The sequence below is a fragment of the Columba livia genome, chromosome 7 (genome assembly GCF_036013475.1).
Source record: "Columba livia isolate bColLiv1 breed racing homer chromosome 7, bColLiv1.pat.W.v2, whole genome shotgun sequence".
NCBI classification, from domain to species: Eukaryota; Metazoa; Chordata; class Aves; order Columbiformes; family Columbidae; genus Columba; species Columba livia.
The window spans coordinates 11,171,634-11,191,732 of record NC_088608.1 but is presented as its reverse complement, the minus strand read 5'-3'; the positions used below and the strand labels follow the sequence as shown (position 1 = coordinate 11,191,732).

At 39.0% G+C, this 20,099-nt stretch overlaps 1 protein-coding gene and 1 long non-coding RNA gene across 3 annotated transcripts; one reads left to right on the top strand and one right to left on the bottom strand.

The window, feature by feature from the left end:
• LOC135580007 (uncharacterized) lies at positions 1 to 3,576 on the top strand. Its single transcript, XR_010473997.1, has 3 exons — positions 1 to 134; positions 1,356 to 1,450; positions 3,438 to 3,576. It is a non-coding gene; the product is annotated as an uncharacterized LOC135580007 (long non-coding RNA).
• Positions 3,577 to 9,332: 5,756 nt separating this feature from the next.
• Positions 9,333 to 19,339, bottom strand: CCDC14 (coiled-coil domain containing 14). 2 transcript variants are annotated; one of them, XM_065070512.1, is made up of 13 exons: positions 19,207 to 19,339; positions 18,512 to 18,567; positions 17,956 to 18,031; positions 17,216 to 17,288; positions 16,981 to 17,121; positions 15,919 to 16,158; positions 15,727 to 15,821; positions 14,163 to 14,736; positions 13,483 to 13,624; positions 12,779 to 12,858; positions 12,123 to 12,341; positions 11,913 to 12,045; positions 9,333 to 10,677 (listed from the first exon to the last, which is right to left on the bottom strand). In XM_065070512.1, exons 1-13 carry the CDS (start codon positions 19,237 to 19,239, stop codon positions 9,693 to 9,695), a joined length of 2,847 nt encoding a protein of 948 aa, XP_064926584.1. In that variant the 5' UTR covers positions 19,240 to 19,339; the 3' UTR covers positions 9,333 to 9,692. The 2 variants fall into 2 exon arrangements, with proteins under 2 accessions (XP_064926584.1, XP_064926585.1); XM_065070513.1 differs by having other exon boundaries at positions 18,475 to 18,567; positions 19,207 to 19,283.
• Positions 19,340 to 20,099: the final 760 nt, after the last annotated feature.

The window sequence follows — 20,099 nt, the reverse complement described above, 5'->3', positions numbered from 1 at the left end:
GCATTCTAGCAACAATTATTTGAAAATAAAACTACAGAGGAGAAGCCTAAAAGCAACAGAATATAAATTGTGATGATACTTAACTGTTAAGTTGTCCCTCAAGTGTTTCAGTGATTCAACCATCCAGGAAACAGGTAATTTCCACGCTGCTGTTGATTGCGCAGAATGTTTTTTTCCTCCTTCATCTACAAAAGCCTTTTTTTCTCTCTCTCATCTTACTCTCTCTGCTGTTTTAATTCCCAGCCTGAATTTCATTGCCATTCATTCCCATAAGTTTTGCCCTTTTCTTGAAAAATAATGGAAGAAATTATATATCCGGTAAAACAGGCATTAATATCTTATCTTGCAATCTTTAGAGCATTCATTCATGCTTAAATGACCTTCCGGATAATAAGAATGACAGCGGGACAGCTACAAAGCTTCCAAAGTCATACAACGTAAGAAGTATTTACTGTAGATGTGTCTTAAAAAACTTAGTGTCTTCATTTTTGCTTTGAGCTCTTCAGGAAAATTGCATATCAAATGTAACGATGCAGGCAGCAGGTCCAGCATTAGAGCTCAGGGTGCAGGACAAAGACCTTTCCAGGGCAGCTCCAGCTCTACATGGGAATTTCTCCTGAGAGACCAGAACCAGCACATTGACCTACTCATAACTTCTCCAGATGCCCAGGGCATATCATAAGAAGCTTGTTTTTCCCCAAAACACATAAGCAAGTTGAAAATAAAATAAATAGGACAAAACTCAAATATTTCTGTTAGAAGTAGAACTAATGAGGCATGATTTCCTAAAAATGTGTTTGGTATGTCCAGTTCTCAGGTAAAAAATTGCTGGCAGAGCCCCACTGTCAGATAAACCATGCACACACACAAGGTAAAAATGCATATGAAAAATCTTGCTGAAAACTGGAGTTTAGCAAGAAGTTTAACAATAATTCCTTGCTCAGCCTAATTAGAAAAAATGGGAATATTCAAGGAACTCCTCAGTCCAAGTAATATAGATTTATATTACTAGATAATGGTTATAGCTACTATGTAACTGAAAAGGTGAAGAAGGACTTTTTTTTTTTAAACTTAAAATCCATGCCTCAGTTTCATATCTTTTTGGATTGTGCGTAGCTTCAGTAATAAGTATCAGTCCTTGATTCGACTGGAAGCAGATTCAGAATGGCTGTGCAAAGGCAGCCCTTTAATGTTACATTAAATGACAGAGTTCATTTCTTACTATCAAACTGCCCACCCTCACTTTTTTTTCCCCTTTTTTCCCAGAAGCACTAGACACAAAAATCTGCATTTATCACAAAGTCTCCAATCTTTGTTCATTTGGGGTTTTTGTTAGTGTTTTTTTTTTTTTTTAGTGTATGGGAAAGCTCTTTTGTAAGAAATGGATCAGGAGATGTCATCTTGGTACTGATCCAGTATCACAGCAATTCCGAATTAATCAACGGAACACGTAAGTAAGGGTTGCACAGACTTCAGTATAGTGATTATCACTGGTTGTGCTCTATACGTAGACAAAATGTTTGCTGCCCTCAGCAAAATAAGCTAAAGGATATGAAGTTAAATCTTTCTCTTTAACTGTTCTAAAATGATCCTTTAAGTCCTTTCCTGCCTGTGGAAAAAATAACTTTTCATTAAAATGTGGATACCCCTCAAGTAGTAGCCCTAATATTGTCTAGATCAATGGAAGCCTTCAGTAAACACATTTGGACTGAAGCATGAGAATATTGTAATTTATTATCTACTATGGAGTAGAAAGAACAAGAATAACGGAAATCTTAGATAAAGCACCCCTTCAGCTATTAATGTCTCTATTAGGTAGTGTAAGCACTGCAGAATCTAACAAACACAGGTCTTGTTCGTAAAACTGAGATGCAGAGTGCCTTCACAGGCTTGGAGCGCAGATGCTTACACTGAGCTGAAGCGCCCAGACTTTTATGAGCACTATTTGGGGAACTTGGCTTGGAAATAATGTCCCTGGAAGTCAGAGCCATGGTTTATAATGAACTACCCACAGACATTCAGATGCCATTATGGTAGGAATTTGTTTCCTCCAGTGGGTAACCGAGGAAGACTGTTGATCCAATAAGGGTTGCACTGGAAGGAAGGCAGGAGCAGAACCATGTACAACATGATACTTGCAAGGAGGGAAGTATGGCAGGAAGGAAAGGGAGAGGCTGTAATATATGAGCATAAAGCCACACAGATTAGACCAAAAAATGTACAACTACTCCAGAAAAAATAGTGCAGTATTCTCAATGCTAATGGAATGATGTTGCCAGGTTTGGTCAACTGTAAGTGCAACGATGCACAGAAAGAATGCATTAATTGTAATCTTTATTTACTTGTCAATATTTGCAAGAGGTGGGCAGGAACAACAAGACTAGTTGATGTCCCCTTAAACCGTCAGAATGACTCCTGTAGATAGCAAACCCCTGCAAAACCACAAACATGAAATCTTTAATCACTAAGCATACTGCACAGACAGACCATCTGCAGCATAGGCTGCGAATGATCAACTCAAGCCTTGTGACCCACATAATGAATCTTCTTGCAAGCCTGTAATCGTCAGAAAGAGGTTTTTTGGCTAATTTTTGGACCCCTGGCTGATTTTTCGACAAAACCCAGGCACTGTAATATGTCTTTCTTTTGCAGTCCTCCAAGGTCTCTGTAAAAGGATAACTAGTCTTTGAATACATTTAGACTAGGTATGTTCCTATTTAAAAGGTGAAAAAGCTGCTGCTCAGTTACTTCAGCAAAGGGGATGCAGCTGAAGAAACCAAGTGGGGGAAAATTTCTAGACTTTTAGAAGTGGGCTCTGGATTTTAGAAGCAAAATGTTTCTCATTGTGGCTTCTTCTGTGGAATGAAATGACTGATGAAACGGTGTATTTGGAAGATGTGGCCAAATCCAAAGTAACCACTTTCTGCAGCATGGATGGATGACAACAGCTTTTGTTGTAGCTTGGTAAAACAGTATTTTAGAAATGCCTGGAGCTGTTTACAAAGGAAGAAAATTAAATCAGCATCAGATAATTTTTAGAAACAGTCCCTTTTGTGCTGTAATGAGCCTGAAATGTAGAACTCATGCAGGATCATAGTTGAAGACCTTGAAGTTAGAAAGGGCTAGTACTACAAGCACAGGACTATGTCCTATCATTGCTGGAACCTCTGGTGAAAGTTTCTAAAAAGACTGACAGAATAGATTTAAAAAACATCTCAGTAATTTAAAATATTAATGGTGAACATGTGTTGTAACTGCAGTTAATTAAGCGTTGATAAAAGAATCTGAGCGTAAACAATTACTCACTGCCTCGAATATTTCCTGAGTGGTACTAACAATAGCAGCTCTTCCGTACATGGCCTGAGACAGGCTGCATGAACGGGGTCTGAGGCTCCTCGGCGGGTTTGTGGTGATGATTCTTGCTCTCGTTTCCACAGCCAGCTGTTAGGAGAGATGCTCTGCTGCAGTGAACACACTCCAAGCCTGCCCCTCCAAGCGATGCTTTCTCTGGGGATGATCTTAAGTCTTCTGCAAGGATCAGGGTGGGGCTACGAGATGGCAGAGACAAAAGTGGAGTAAAGCCAGCGGTGGCATGTGAGGGATCATTAAGTGTGTGTTCACCAAACACAGGGAGTGACTGAGGATGGGTTGTGACTCCTCCGTTCCTCTGCACAATGCTGGCTGTTGTGTCAGCTGCCATTGCTGTCAGCATTGCTGCCTACGCTTGTGGAGGGACAGCAGAGGGACAGTAGGTATTGGTGACTCCTTGAGGTGGAACATCTCCAGAGTCTTCTTCACAGCACAGCAGTGGTTGTAGGACCCTGTTCAGGAACGCTCCTGGGAAGAACTAGGAAGTTTGAAAAGACAAATGCCTATATTTGCTCAGTATATGCTACACTGAGCAAATCAGATTGATGACACATAGTGTTTTATAAATAAAAATATAAGTGCTATTGAAAGAAAAATCTGATCTGAGTTTGTCATTCCTTAGTCAATAGCTGCTGTGAAAGTAATCACTTCAACTCTAGTCCCATTACTCGCAGGAATGCTCCACCGTGTTCTCGTATAGAGGGTCATGGTTTAAAAGCTGGACTAGCTGGCATCATTCCTCTGTGCTTGGTGTTACAGAAGAAAGGTGAAAATCAGTAGCCCTTGAATTTCAAGCCCTGGCCCAGGGGCCAGTGTGAGACAGAAAAATACTGTGGTGAAAAATTATTTGAAGAGAAAACGCAAACTTTGGCTGGGGACAGTGCTAGTGCCAGAGAGAACCCGGTGTCATGGTGAACTGCTGCATCTCTGCGTCAGGAGGGCAGGAGGATGAACATGGAGGGAATGTATGGGAACAGCTGCACAGAGCAATAATTCTATGTTGTCTGTCTGAATTCTTGGGGAGCAGAGAAGAGTTTTGGGCCCTGCTTTGCTTGTGTTTCTTGGAAAGGGGGTGCTGGGGCAAGGGTGATGTTGGGATGATCTTACTTCTGAGAATACCTATGAAAGAGAACTGGCATTGCCTAGGGGAATAAAGAGAACCTGAAACTGATGTTAAAGCTATTTATATTTTAGCTTATGCCAAGAAAAATATTTTACACTTAGCTTAATATCATCATTGCAAATCCAAAACCATCACTGCTAGTTTCTAAATACAGATTAGAATCTGGGAGAAGGCAGTAAGAAAATATATGTTTTGGCTCTATGACTGCAGCAGAGGAGTAGCCAGAATGCATCATGGGCTTGGACAAAATCAGGAGTCTTAAAAGAAATAATACTTTTAAGTGGTCTTTAGACATGCAAACGCTTAAAGGTCCTATAAACCACATAATGTTAACTGTAGCACAGATGGCCACTACACTTTAAGTAGTTTAAACTGCTCTTTTTCCAGTCAGTAAAGCACCGCTTTTACAGTGGTTTTGGAGCACAGTGTAGAAACTTTAGTAATGGATGTTTACATGTGTGCAAAAAGGAGAATTCTCAGCAGGTGCCATTGCTAGTGAACTTGGAATACTACTGGTGTCACTTCATGACTGTGGATTGTCGCATGGCTGTGCACTTTCACTTAAGTCTTGTGTGTGGCCAGAACATTTAAGAGCACAAGCAGAGCTCCTATGGGGTAATATTGTCTCCACTCTGTGTCCTGATAAATAGAATATGTCTACAAAAGCATTTGGTTTTCAGTTCAGCTTGGTGTTCAGTCTTCAAACAGCATGTGAAATCATTCACTGAAGATGCATTTAGGTATGACCACAGTGTCTGTGTAGATCTGAAGTTCACAGCTGACCCATCTCATTACCATATGATTTCATTCCTGAAGAAGATCATCATGTAACTGTGCACTTGTGTCAAGCACTGAAAGGGAAAGCAGTTCATGACCACAGGGACTGACCAGCCCACATCTGCACAAAGATAATCTGAATACTGTTCCACTCACAGATGCACCACAGTTTACTGGGAAGCCTTTGAGAACTCCTGATGAGTGTAGCACGGGGTTGCCAAGAACTGAAGCTGTGGACCACTTCCAGAGAGGTACCTTTCCCTTGCCTGCACTGAAAAACAGGTGAAAAGAGCTAAAATGAATAAACTTACAAAGGCTGTCAAAAATTACAAAACCCATTCATTTCCACAGATGAAGAGAAATCTGGAGACTAAAAAGTGAGAAAACTATTTTTTTCTCTACCAAAAAGATTTATCAGCTTATGCACTGTGTATGTGTATACACCATACACACATAAGTGTGCACCTTTAAAAAAAACCCAAAACATAAACTATTCTTATGGTGAAGAAAGAGCTGATTAAATGCAATACTAATTGAAAACTGGGTAAAAGGCCAGGTGGTTCTGTTCAGGTTCCTGTCTGGTTACAGCTCAAATCATAAGAACTATAATGGAAATTATTGACACTCTTGATTTCACCTTAAAAGCAGACAGGTTAAAGTAAGCTTAGCAATAAGACCTCATCTGCTATTCGTTTGACTCTCCTGTACCTAAGGCTGTGCAGGTAAAATCCCTGACCCACTCATATAACTAAAGACTACTGAATATCCCTGGATCTAGCTGAAGGAAAATTAACACTAGGACTTTGTTTTGCAAAGAAATTACTGAAGAGATTCCCTGAATTTTGTGGAAGATGGACACTAATATCTAACACTATTTGCATTAAGAAATCAAGAACCAGTCAACAGGACCTGATTGAGCTTAATCAGAAACAGGTCACTAATGCGGGTAGTCTGATCTACCTAGGATGGTTTAGAGCTAAATCTATTTGGACTGAACTGTCTGTCATACCCACTTCAATACCCCACAGCTGACTTGACATTCTCAGCTCTTCTGACAAGTTGTGGTGCAGCGGTAGGTGTGCAAATCTGTCCTGGCTGGCCCACTCAACCTTGAATATTCCTCTGCCTTATTTGGGGAGATCATTTAAGTGACTAAACCTATGATTTTTTTTTTTTTCCCTTAATCTGTTTCTCTGATCTAACAGGTCAGATTCTAACCAGGGAAATGTTCTTTCCCTCCCTTATAAGGAAAAAAAAAAAAAAAAAAATCACCCTTGCTAAGGACACCTGCATAAGTAACTTAAGAAAGGTACTTGAAGTACCAGTAGCAATCATCGGTGTTTCGTGAAACGCACCACAAGTTGTAAAACCTTCCTTCCTTACGGAGCTGAACAAAGTTGCTGCTGACCACACGTGATGTCCCAGGTAAGTTACTTACACACGTGCAGACGCAGCACTGGCTTCACTTCAGCAAATAAGGCAAATTTGAGTAGTCAAAATATGTATGTGATGAAACGTGCAAATTCTAGGATTTCCTTTATTTTCTGTAGGGATTATTTACCCCATACAACACATTAAAAGATAAAGTTTGTAAGAAATGTTATCATTATTTTTCTTCTATTCAGCCTTCCTGAACTCTAGAGTAATACTGACTTCCACAGTTTCAATATACTTGAGCTGAATCCCAGAAGCTTTTCCCACCTTTACAGACTTACATATTTGACCTTGCTGGCTTTTGCCTCCACAACAGTGCACTCTCATAATGCCCACATATAGGGAATTTTATATTTAAGGTTGCTGTAGCTCTGATTGACATGTCTGATTACAAAACAAAGAACTGTATTTAAAAGACGACTCTTTCCTATTTCTTAGTTTCTCCTCCTTTGAAGAAAAAGGTTACGCATTACAAACCTGCTCAAATCTTGTTATCCCCAAGAGGTTTTCCAATAGTTACCTCATGCTTTTATAGAACTAACTTTGTAATGACGAATAGGACATAAGTAAGATGGTGTAACATCCTCCCCTGCTGAGATAAAAGTGAATATAAATGCTCTCAATGCGAGAAGAACGTGCTTGGGCATCACGACACCACAGCTGCCTTATGCACATCACAACTAGCTCTGGCCAGGACAAATATCCTCCTTCCAATGGAGTAAGTCAAAGCTGCAAGAAAAAAACTGAATTAGTTTGTCTACTAATGAATATTCTTCCAATCTTTTCTCTGTCTTCTTGTGAGTTTTAAATACCAGAATTTATTGTAGCTTGTCTTTAATCCTCACCATAATCACTGTTTAAATCTTGCTTTGCCTCTACACTGAAACTGCTTGTAAATATTTAATCAAAACCTGTTCACTTTCATATCAACCTTATTTTGAATCTGAGCACAAGTAGTGTAGAGTGTAATAAGAAACCCAGGCCAAGCCTTAAAAGCATTCTAAATCACTGAAGTCACTATTTAGTCTAACTTTCCTTTCTCAAAGCAGGAGTGCCAGTTGGCATCTTCTGTACTACGTGTTGTCTTCGTACCTTTTTATTACTCAGTTACCAGTTACTAAAATAATCACAGAACTGCTCCACAGCACAATGCATGGACAGGGCCCTCACTTTAAAACAAGCTCATTCAAGCAACTAACCATGGAAACGAATAAAATTCTTCAAAGTGGTAAAACTTGAGACTTTAATCCTACATGGAAACATAAAAGGTCAGCACCAGGAAATCAAGTAATGTTTTCTAGGAAAAAAAAAATAAGCAACTCTGCAGAAAAAGCAGTCTCTCAAATTCAGGTCACTGCTGTTCCCTTTCCAAATATACTTTTCCTGAAAAACCACGAGTCATGAAAAACAGTGTTCCAGTACTGCAATGTGTGTAAGAGGAACAGAATGGTACTACCGCCTTCCCACACCTGTAACTTAAAAAAATTGCATGACGCATATTCTTAACATTGAGACCTGGAAAGACATTCCAACGAGAATGGAGTGGAATAATTCCCCACTCCACTCCCATTCCTGTGAGAGCCAATTTGGGTGACTCAGTCCAGACACCCTCTATTTATGCCCAATAGATGTTTGATACCTCAACAACTGTAGAATTTCCATTACTTCCTCACACTTTATATTCTGGTGCTCCACTAACTGTACTGGTTTGCCAGCTTTCACTAATGCCTAATTTGTCTCCTTTGTGTCAGCTGAAGTCTGTTCCTGACTATTTCTCAGCATTAGGCTGTTCTGTGTTTATCCACTGGTACTATATCCTTTTTTACTTTAGATAAAATCAAGCATCTGTAAGAAGTATGACCTAAAACAGAATCTTAGAAGAGAACAGAACTTTGACGGATCTTTACTTGCCCTCATGTAAACTGTCCTTATTTCTTCAAGGACAATGGTCAATTTTAAAATGAGTTTTACCAGTGACAAGAAAAAAAAAGGATTACTTCATGTATTTCATAGGATCTACCATATACTGTGAATCCCATAAGATAGCTGCATTTTATTTAACAGCATGATCCTGACTCCCAACATTCCCGCAGAGCTGCTCTTAGCTCTCCCCTGGCCTCTACCTGTGGAACCTCTTGCCCACATACGGTACCTTGCAACTATTCTTTGAGGAAGAAAAAACAGTAGTAAACAAGGATGTTTAATTTAGCCTTCTGCACCAAAGTTCCTCTTAAAAAAAACAACAAAAACCAACTTTAAGATATACACCCAGTCAAACCAGAATACTTTTTACATTCAAGGCAGCTCCACTTTTACCAGCGAAATTCCCACTTCTCGATTAAAGCCAACTTGGACTAAGAAGCAATGCAGCTAAATAAGAAGTCCTGCCCACCCGTTTCCTTGATGTTGACACTACTCCTTCCACACGTTCATGGTGAACCAGAACACGAAGTAAGTTTCTTGAAACACATGGTCACAAACAAGGAAAATAACTATGCAGCCAATTTTATAACAGTCAAATTAAAATGAAATAAAAATTCCTCTTGATCACATCTGTAACTGACTTGAAACGCATTCTCTCAATCCTGTTCTTGATATTTCGAAAAACCACGCAAAAAAAACATGCAAGTGGCCTTTACCATTTAATAGAAAAAACTGTATTGCTAAGAGCACAGTGGTTTCTTAAACAATTACCAAGTGCTGTTCCAAGGACTAACTTTCCAATTAAAGAGTAGAAACCTAAGTAATAATTTAAAAAACCCATATTTTTAAAAAAAAGGCATATATAGCAGTTATTTCAAGTTGTACACATCAAGAGAAGCAGCACCATAACTTAATGAGGAACAAATCGTATCCATAATTTAAACAGCTAGGAACAAGTCAATCCATACAGAAACCCCCAAATATTCATATCCGTACCACACTTATTAATACAATTCAGAAAAAGGTAAATTAGCAAAACAAGTGCACTCATTTTGTTCCCTTAGACTCATTGTTTCATAATGCTATTTTGCAGAGTTCTTTGTAACCTAGCAATGTTGGCATCCAAGGCTGCTAAGCTATTCTTGAAGTCCTCTTCATCTCGAGAAGTAAATGTCGAGAAAGAAGATGCACTCCACTCAGACTTCCCTGATATATCATCAAATGCAAAGGAACTAAAATCAGGTATTTCACTGCCTTTTTTCTGTAAAGTCTCTTTCGGATATAGCAGCGATACACAAGGGTATGTATCAGGCTGAGGTTGGTCTGGTTTGTCTGTGAAGTCTTTTGCAGATCCACCTGGAGTGCCTTTTGGCCTCATTTGGACTTTGTCTCCTTCCGGCTTCACTTTATTCCCCATAACTTCAAGCGTGTTTTCCATAGTCTTTTTTACACTGTACCCAGCACTTAATTTATCCAGAATAGTTGGATCCTTTGATGGCTCATATCCATTCTGCTGCATAGAGCTTGAGAGCTCACACTGGTAGTCCAATATCTTACAAGCCCCCTTACTTTGGGGTAGCACACCAGTTCTTTCAGAGATCGGCTGCTGTTTTTTAGAGGCACTGCTAGTCAATGGAATATAAACAGTCTCATCCACCTTGTTTTGGTCATCTAGTAAAATCCCAGAATCACTAACTGTTTCTGCATGTTGCTTCAGTGAGGTCTGTAGGATTCTGGGAGCTGACGCTCCTTCTTCTGAGAACGTACTGTTTATTTTATTTTCTCCGGCGGCAAACTTTTCACAGACTAGATTTCGCAGTTCTAATTCTCCGCTTTTATTTGAGAACTGAAGTTCTGTATCTGTCAAAATAGGATCCATTTCTAATTTTTTAAGGTAAGTCATTACTGAAGTACTGCCAGGAAATGGATCAGGTTGCATCTGCTTTACATGGTCTTCCAAAAGAGACTTTGAGAGTCCTTTTTCAGGTTTCGGTCTAACGTTGTCTACTGTGAGGTCAGACAGAAGCTTGGCCATACTGCCCTGCAAGGTTCTGTTAAGATTAGATCAATTAATCAGATTCAAAAATAGTCACTGAAAAAATAGTTAAACATGAGATGTATCAAACTGCAGCAAACTCATAATACTCTTTCTACATGTTATCATAAAATGTAGTATAAATGTGAACCAATTCCAAGTTTCCTGAATTTATTTCTTCAGCTCAGCTTAATGTGCCTATAAGGTATTTAGAGCAGCACAACCCAATGAAGCTCTTGAGATTATTCCTGATTTACCTGCTTCAAGTATTACAAAATGAAAAACTGATGTCAAGAAACTGTTACAAAACATATAGAAACAGTTACCAAAACAAGTGAGAATTTTTTTCTGAATTATTCTTCTCCTTGCATCTAAATAAAACAATATAATAATTCTTTCAATTTTCTGCTTTGCACATCAAAAGCAACGAAGGCTTAAATGCTCATGTATATAGCACATACATATGTAATAAGACATAATTATACTACCATCTGGTGGTCAGTATAGTACTCATAGAAGTAATGTGTCTAAATGTCTCTTAAAGAATCTGAAGTGTTGATTAAAAATATTCTGACATTCCAATTAGTATCAACTATAAACAAGACAGTTTAACTTCCTGTGCACATCATGTCCAAACAAATTTATGTACAGACTACTTCACAGTAGTAATTTTAAAAAATTGTGAATAATGCCACATTCAGTGACCCAAGAACTCCCACGTTTACCCATAACTAATATCTAGGCATCATCTACTTCATACGTGTGTACAATTAAAGGGCTGCTCAGTTCAACAGGAAGAGCTTGCTGTGGGTCATGAAGACACCTTGCAAGTTCTTCTCAAAACAGACCAACTTCCAGGAGGAAGGGAGTGAGGGAGGGAAAAAATCCCTCCTTAATTCAGGTTAATAGTTAGCTTCCAAATTCTATGGCTTCAAGGGAAATATCAGTAGGTTTTCAGGTCCATGCACGTCCTACAGAGTTCCTTATCAGCACGTCTGCTATTCAAACGTCACAGAAGTTACAGCAGATACTAACGGCATTTTACTTTACAACAGAACATAACTCATGGAGCATGACAGCTCCTTTAATTAAACTATAGCACCAATATTGTAAAAGAAACTACAAAGAGAAGTTTTAGCCTACATGACTTCCTATCACCAACATACTAAGGCTACAGTAATCAAAGTATGAAGGAAAAGAATTAAAAAAGAGCGATGTCAGGAGGCAAAAAAAGAACTTAGCAAAGAGTACCTGGTTAATTCACGCAGTCTGTTAACTTCCGCATCACGCTGACGTAAAGTTATGCCCAATATCTTATTTTCTTTCTCCGAAGCTTCCAGCTTAAACTGAAGGCTCTTCACATGTGCTAATGCCTCTTCCACTTCTAAAACACCAAAAAGAATTTACCTACTTATTTAAGTTTTAAAACACTAAATGAAGAATAAAATTCAAAACACATACCAATCTTGAGCTTGGTGGAATGAATGTCATAATGTTGTTTGTTTTCAAGCAACTCTTCTTCTTTATCTTGAATACTTTTTGCAAGATGTTTATTTTCTTCTTTCTGATTTTCTATTATTTTAAGTAGTTCTTCGTTTTTAGCCTGCAGAGACTCAAGGCCTTTCAGTGATTCCTTCAATTGACTCTGGAGCATCATATTCAAGGATTGCAAAGAAACTACTACCAAAAGTAAATCATAAAAAGTTTCAGTGTTTTGTGTAGTACAGTTAAAATTTCTAAATCAAAATAAGTTTTTAGAAAATCTTGGTATTATGAATTTTGTTTACAGATGGAAGGGGATTTTGAGGCAGCAAGATAAAACTCAAGCTGTTTTCTTAATTATCTAATGTGTCAACTTCATTTTAAGATGCACATAAGGATAAATAATCTTGGCAGCTGAAAAGCTGAGTCTCACTATGTGAAGTCTACACAGGTACAACAATCCACGCAAATCCAGTCGCATGATTAGTCTCACAACACTTAGTTCAGTTGCCACTAAAGGCCACAATATGTCCCGGTTTTATTTATATATCTGTATCTTTATATGTCTGTATTTATTTAAATAAAGCTTTAAGAAAAATGTCCCTAACAAGTGTAATTCTCTATTAGTACTTTACATTCATAGTTGCAGTTCTGTCCAGATGTCTTCTCACTTCTTTCTCGTTCCCCGAGTTGCTGGTTTAATATTCTCAGTCTCCTAAATGTGAATTGTGAAAAAAGCACAAATTCAGGAAGTCCAGAATAAGTTCAAAACCACTGCATTTTACATTAATTCTCAGTAGCAACCTCTTACCTATGTAAATGTCACAGAATGTTTCAGAAATATAAAACGTTTTATTAATGCATTTTTCTTACATGCCTATATTTCCTCAACACAAGAGACCCTTTGCAAATTCTGGCAGATATCCTTCCCTCTCTTCTGAAGTAAAGCACTACCCAGTTATGTATACGAGAGCTCCTCAGAAATAAGAGCCAATTCTGCATTTCAGAATACACTATAAGAAGAATATAAGCAGGCTAACTATGTTGATACTGCAGTTTTCAGAAAGAAAGATACATCAATCCCACCTAGATAAAGGCCCAATCATGATGTAACTGATGCTGCTAAAACATCAGTATTAACTGAAGTCATGCTATCTGTTATTTAAACTGTACAGTCTTACCAACACACCTTTCTAATATATAAATACCGCACAAACAAGAATGAAAGGGTCCTAACACTGACACCATAATAATGATAAAAGTTAGATTTAGATCAGACCAGTTAAAGATGCTTTAGGCACGTTCGCAGTAAATAGAGAATCACGGACGAGGTACCAACCTACGCAGCTGGGCATTTTCACTTCTGAGAGGCTGTAATGCTAGTGCTATTTCAGTTTGTATGTTCATACTTCCCACTACAGCTGGGAGCAATGATACGCAGTCTTCTATTTCACTCATCAACCTTAACATTTCTGAGTCATCTGCAAGATGTGAGGGGAAAAAAAGACCCCATAAACACATAAACCTGTAATAAGACAGCAATATTTTATATGCAATTAAGTAATCTACAAAGTGATCTAATAGTATCTACTACTTTTTTTAATAAAACCACATTTATTCTAGCTATTTTTATTTATTTAAAAATTTTAAGCTTTACTATGAAAACTTTGCTTTGGGTTCTTGATAAATCACAACCCACCATCTCTTGACTCATCTTGGTGGCATCGCTTTTACAAACTGTCTACACTGGTCCCCTTCTCAGGGGAAAACATTGTATATGAAATAATATGAAATCAACTTTATTCTGGCTGTTACTGTAATGTTAAAATACTCCAAAATATAATTTACTACTTATCCAGAACAAAATATGAGGCTATTAAAGTCGTAGTAAACCACTCTCAGATGTCACATTATCATCTGACACACGCAACTCAAAGAAACTGAAGTGCTCAAGCACTTAACACAGCTCTTGTGTTATTTGTATGTAAGTGCTCCGCTGTCCAATGAAAATGTCCTCACCTTGATCTGTTATGAGTGCTCGGAGCTCTCCCAGAAGGTATTTTACAGTTGTAACTTTCTGGGCTGCTTCTTCAGGACTTTCTTTTCTAGATTTTATAACTTTCTTCACAAAACTTGTCTTACAGCTTGTATCTTTCACTGGGTCTATGTCAAGTCCATTCAGTTCATCTTCCTCACTGACAGTGTCCTCACTGTGTTCTTCAGCAGAATCCTCCTCCTTGTTACTTGAATCACTGTGTTTTGCTGCACAATGATGACAGTGCTTCTGATCAGCCCTGCCATTCATCATTTCATGTGACTGTAACAGGGCCAGGTGAGCTTGTATACATCTTATCAAATCTGCTTCTTTTATCAGGTGCTCATGGTTTGGGGTCATCTCTCTGCCAGAAGATGATGGGAACATAGGCACTGCAGGGTTACTCAGTGCACCCGATGCTATACAAGGGATTGCACCAGGAAGAGCAGTGGCAGGCTGTATTTGTGCAGCAGTAGCAGGAGCAGCAGAAACTACCGGGTAAACCACAGGTCCTCCCATCTCTGGCACATGTTCATTGCCACTGTCTACAGGAACATCCTGCGTAAAGAATATTAATATTAATAAAAAGTTAACAAGATTTTTTTTAATCTTAAAAAGCCCCTCGTCTAACTCAATGATCAAGTAGCCTTGATCATTCTTTGCAAATTATAAAAGCAACTACAACTCACTAATTGCACAATTTTCCAGTATGTTAAGGAGTCAGCAAAATGTAAATCTGGTTTAGATTACCTTTATCTTAAATATTATTGGCCACATTAAAGCACAGTTCTTTTTCAGCTGTTCTGTAAATAAAAAACCTCAGCAGTGTTTTGGATTTTTTTTTATGAACATTCATCCCTTGAATCAAACCAGTACAGGGAAGACCAAAAAAAAAATAGACAACACTGTTACCTTTCAATATTTTAAGCAGATTAATTTCTTAAAATCCAAGGACAACACTAACTATACATGGACTGTCTGCAGATGGAAGGTAAGCCTACAGCCTTAGTTTCAAGGTGAAAGCCCCTTAACACATTTCCCAAGGTGGCAGTTGGTACCCTCCATTAGCTCTATTCTATACCTTGAAATACACAAGTATTTTAAAATGTGGCTCGAAGATAATGCACAGTGTCTCAAGAAATAATTTGATCATTGGCAGGGAAAAGCTACATATGAGCCATGATTTCTTTTATCAGGACTTGGTTAATAATCCTAATGAGCATTACTGAGAATAGAATTATTAACAGTAATGAATAATTTCCTGCACGTTCCACGTTTGCTGTCCGTTACAGAATTCACCATGCAGAAACAAGCAGCCAGTCGAAATGCCTCAAATTTAGTTTTCTGATGTCTAAATAAAATATATTTTAAATAGCAGTATTTTGTCTCATTATTTATTCTGTTCATCACTGTAAGTTGAAATATGCAATTTCTTTTCTTTAAGAAAATTACATAAACCCAAGAAAGCCCCTATACTTTAACAAATGTATAAATAAACAGTTCTAATTTAAAACATTTATTAATGGTCAGAATCAAACTTTTACTTACTGACTGAGTAGATATGGGATTAGCTGACTGCTGCAGGGACAGAGCTGGTGTGGAGATGGGCAACAGATAATTACAAGCTGTAACATTTTGACATCCTAACAAAAAAAAAAAGGCAACACTCATAGATCAGGCTAATTTCAGGCAAAACTCATACTGTAAAATAGCAGGCTCTGCATTAATAGTTCCACTAACCATGGTTGGAGGTAGAAAAAGGAGTTACAGTAGGAATTTCATTCCTGTTCTGTGATGGTTGGCCAGTTATCAGAGCCATCTGGGTTTGCACATGCTCACACAGTTTCTGATGCATCACAGGAGAGTGCTGAGTGCAAGGCACATCAGTTCGTTGAACCATCTGATTCTGCACTGCACTGGAAAGTTCTTTCTCAGCAGAAGGTTTGGTGGATGAGGCAAGTTTTCTATCTGAAATTGGCACTAAAGAGGAAAAAAAGAAAGAATGAACAAAAAGCCCAGCTGAAGCTGCCTGTCTTCCCAATCTGCACAAACTCATTATGCTGTCAGGCAGACTCTGGCAGATTACTTTGAAAACGAAAATGAAAAGATAATTTCAAAAAGAAATCAAAAAGATCCTACAGCCTAAGATTTCAGTCAGATTTTTACTCACCAGAAAAATCAATCCATTACCTTTTTCTTCCAGACAGAGGAACCCAACTCAGTTGGACAGACACTTGTCCATGAAGGAAGCACAGAGATTAAATTTGACAGAAGGCCAGTTTTAAAACACAATTAATAAAATCTCTCCTTAGCTGCTTCTTAAGCTTTTACACCATTCAGAAAAACCCATAGTAGAGCACTCACCAAACCTTTTTTTTTTAGGTTGGGTATAATTAAAACTCCACTCCATATTTTTACAGTGCTGAAAAGATACCAGCCATGTGCTCCCACTCTACAACTCACAAAATAGGCATTCTGCTACATGAGTTTTATAACATCATATCATCATTCTCCTCTACACTTCCTACCAGTTAACCTCGATGTAAACACACTTGTAAACACACTCAACTTCCTTCTTTGCACATAAAGCTCAAACTTTTGTGAATTTTAGTAACTGTTCAGTAAACACTTAAGGTTTCTAAAAGGCAATGAGGAATGACTACATCATTCTGTGGATCCAGTCCTGGTTCAACTTCTAGCAACCTACAACAAATATCTGAAACCTTGTTATACCTCCTCAATGAGTTGCGGAGTCTATCAATGTTGTTTTAGAAAAAAACAAACCCAAGAAAGCCCGCTTACCGATTTCTTTTTGGATGTGAGCAGGAGTAAGGTTTTTTTTCAACCCTTTCTTCTTTAAAGTATTTCCTTTGGTCAGCAAAGGCTTGGAAGCAATTTTAAGAGAAGTTGTTTTCCCAGGTTGTTTACAGACAGTCTCCCTTCCTAGTATTAGTCAAAAGAAAAACTAGTCAACAAAACAAATCAAAACAGTCCTACAGAAACTAAAAATCTACCTTGAATTTTCAATAGGTACAACCTGCAGCCTCATTTTGTAAGATATTCTTCAGTAAAGCTGCACAACGGTCAAGTCCATTATGAAGACTATCAACCTGCACAAAAAATACTGCAGTCAGAAAATACTGAGGTTCTTTTAGTAAAACAAGGTATTATTTTAGAGGAGAGTGTTCCCCACTCTGCCACCTGAAAAAAAACAACTGATAACCAGGAAAAACATGTCATTTTCAATGTTTTACTTTGCAATTACATAGAAGTTTGCAAAACACCTAAATTGGGTTGCTGCACACTTGTCTATTTGCAGGATTTTGTTTGGTAATTGCAAGTATATGGTTTTTATTTTTATTTCCATGTACAGTTAAGCTATCATCTACAGCCTCTTTCTACTTTGAAGATAATTGACTCAGCACTACACAGAAAACAGCACTGCAGCACCGACTCCAAACAACTCACTCTTTTTGACACAAAACCTAACAAATATGGCTATACTTCTGACAGGGCCAGACCTTGTCCATGAACAGTATAGCGGCATTTGCAAAATATATTCTGTACCTTCATGAGATTTGCCAAACTCAAGGCACACAAAGCCAACTTGCTTGTATCTGCAAGATGCAGTACAGACACTCTTGCTAGCTTTGCTATTCCTAGTCCAGATGCAGCAGTATCTAAATTAACCTGGTTTTGTTCTATTATTCAAGATATTCCAATTTCTCTTCTCCTTAGATAACAGTGATGACTGTATTAAAAAAATAATGTAATTACCTGATCATCAGAGTCAGCAGAATAGAGAGAGTACCCAGACTCCACATCAGAATGACAACCTTTTCTTAAGCTAAACCTGAAAAAGTCAAGTTCACCATTGACACTACTTCCTTAACATGCAACAAAAACAAAAAAATACTTTTGTTCTATAATAACAAACTAAAGTTAACTTCATCAAGAAACAAAATATTTTTCTCTTTCTGAAATGTTTGCATTGCTGCAACAAACATGATTAGCAGATATTAGCAGCTTATATCAAAGGAGAGTTCAGTCTTTACTCAACAGTCTTATGTATGGCTAGTAACTAAAAAACCTCAATCTTTTATTAATAAAACACACAAAATCAATGCTGTATTTCTACAGTCAAAATTTCTATTCAGTTTGTGCCTGCCTGTTCACAGGTTGCTTAGAACTTGGCCACACTGCCTTTTAACTAAAAACATTTTCTGATATATACAAAGAATTCTTGGCTAGTTGTAAGGTATGATAAGTATAAGGTTCACCAATTCTCACACATACACTCAATCTTAGATTGTATTCATGATTAAGGTCTTACTGTTTCCTTCCATTTGTTAATTTAGCTGCTCCTGTTAGCCTTCCAGAAGACAGTACCTGTTGATTACAGAAATATACTTTGATTTTCATTAAGTACTTTCACAACATAATTGAAGAGTACCACTGTCCACTAATTCCAGTAACTTTTGCTGAAGCAAATCAGTTAATTTACAGCTCTCAGATCAAGGAGGGGGGCCCAGCGCTGCCATTAGGGCCTGAATCTCACAGTTTTCACTTCACAAAACATGCCTTTAGCGCAGGAAGCTTCATTAATTCCCACAGCATTCCATAGATACAGCAATTCACTTCACAACACGGCCAAAGGCTGACATACAGACATACCTTCCAGACTGCAGCCAAGCCATATAAGTACACACCTGAACTGTGGGGATTTTAAAAGCTACAGTTGCTGCTCAAACCACAGATACACCAAGGTGGAAGAACCGTCTAACGGAAAGACTGCTGCAGCGTCCCTCACCGACACACCTAAACCCGCTGGGCCCTGAGGAAGGGCTGCTGGGCCAAGCACAGGAAGCAAAGGCGCTCAGGGCCAGAAGGCCCGACTGCCCCCCGGGAGTCCTTATGCGGACCGCCCAGCTCCGCACCCGGTGGAGACACCCTCCTTCCGCCAGGCACCGAAAGAGAGGGCTGAGACCCGACTGCAGACAAGAGGAACCCCCAAGCCCCCACACGCACCTTGCAGGGCCGCGGAGCGCCCGTCTTGGCCATGGCCCCAGTCCCACCGGCCGTCCCGCTCCGCTCCGCCCCGCCCCGCGCCGACCAATCCCGAGCCTGCTTGGCTGGCGGACGGGACAGCCGTTACGGCTAACAGCCCCTGTTCCTCCCCCGCGCGCCGGCGGCAGAAGGCGCGGGAAGGGGAAGGAGCGGCGTTTCTAAGCGCGGTTGGGGATTGGTGGAGAATGGCATCGGGAAGCCAATCGGAGGAGAGAGGGGTAATGGGCGGGGCTAAGGTGGGTTGTGAGGCCGGCAGCAGTTGTAGCCCCTGGTTCCGTCAGGGGGGGTTGTTACCCTTTAATGCTCCGCGGCCGCCCCTCGCCGAGCAACCCTGGCACCTGCCTTTCTGTTTAATAAGGAAAAATAAAATCTCCTCACATAGCTGCGTCTTACCGTTTAGGAGCAGGCAGTGTAGGGCAGGGGCTCTGTGCACTCATACAATACATGGAAAAACGGGCCTTGCACATGGGTCGGCCACCCTGAAGAAGAATTCGGACGTGTGTGTGGGGAAGACAACTGGCTTGGCTAAACAGGGAGATTCTGAATGAAATCAGAAATAAGAAGAGACTTTACCGACTGTGGAAAAAAGGGCTGGCTACTTATGAAGAATTTATGGAAATAGCTAGATCATGCAGAAAAAAAAAAAATCGGAAACAAAAGTGCAATTTGAAGTTAATTTGACCAATTCTGTCAGGGATAATAAAAAGTCCTTCTTCAAATATGTTAATAACAAAAAGAGGGGCAAGGAAAACCTCCATTCTCTGTTAGACTTTGGGGGAAATATAGTTAACAACGATGAGGAGAAAGCTGAGGTACTCAATACCTACTTTGCCTCAGTTTTTACCAGTAAGACA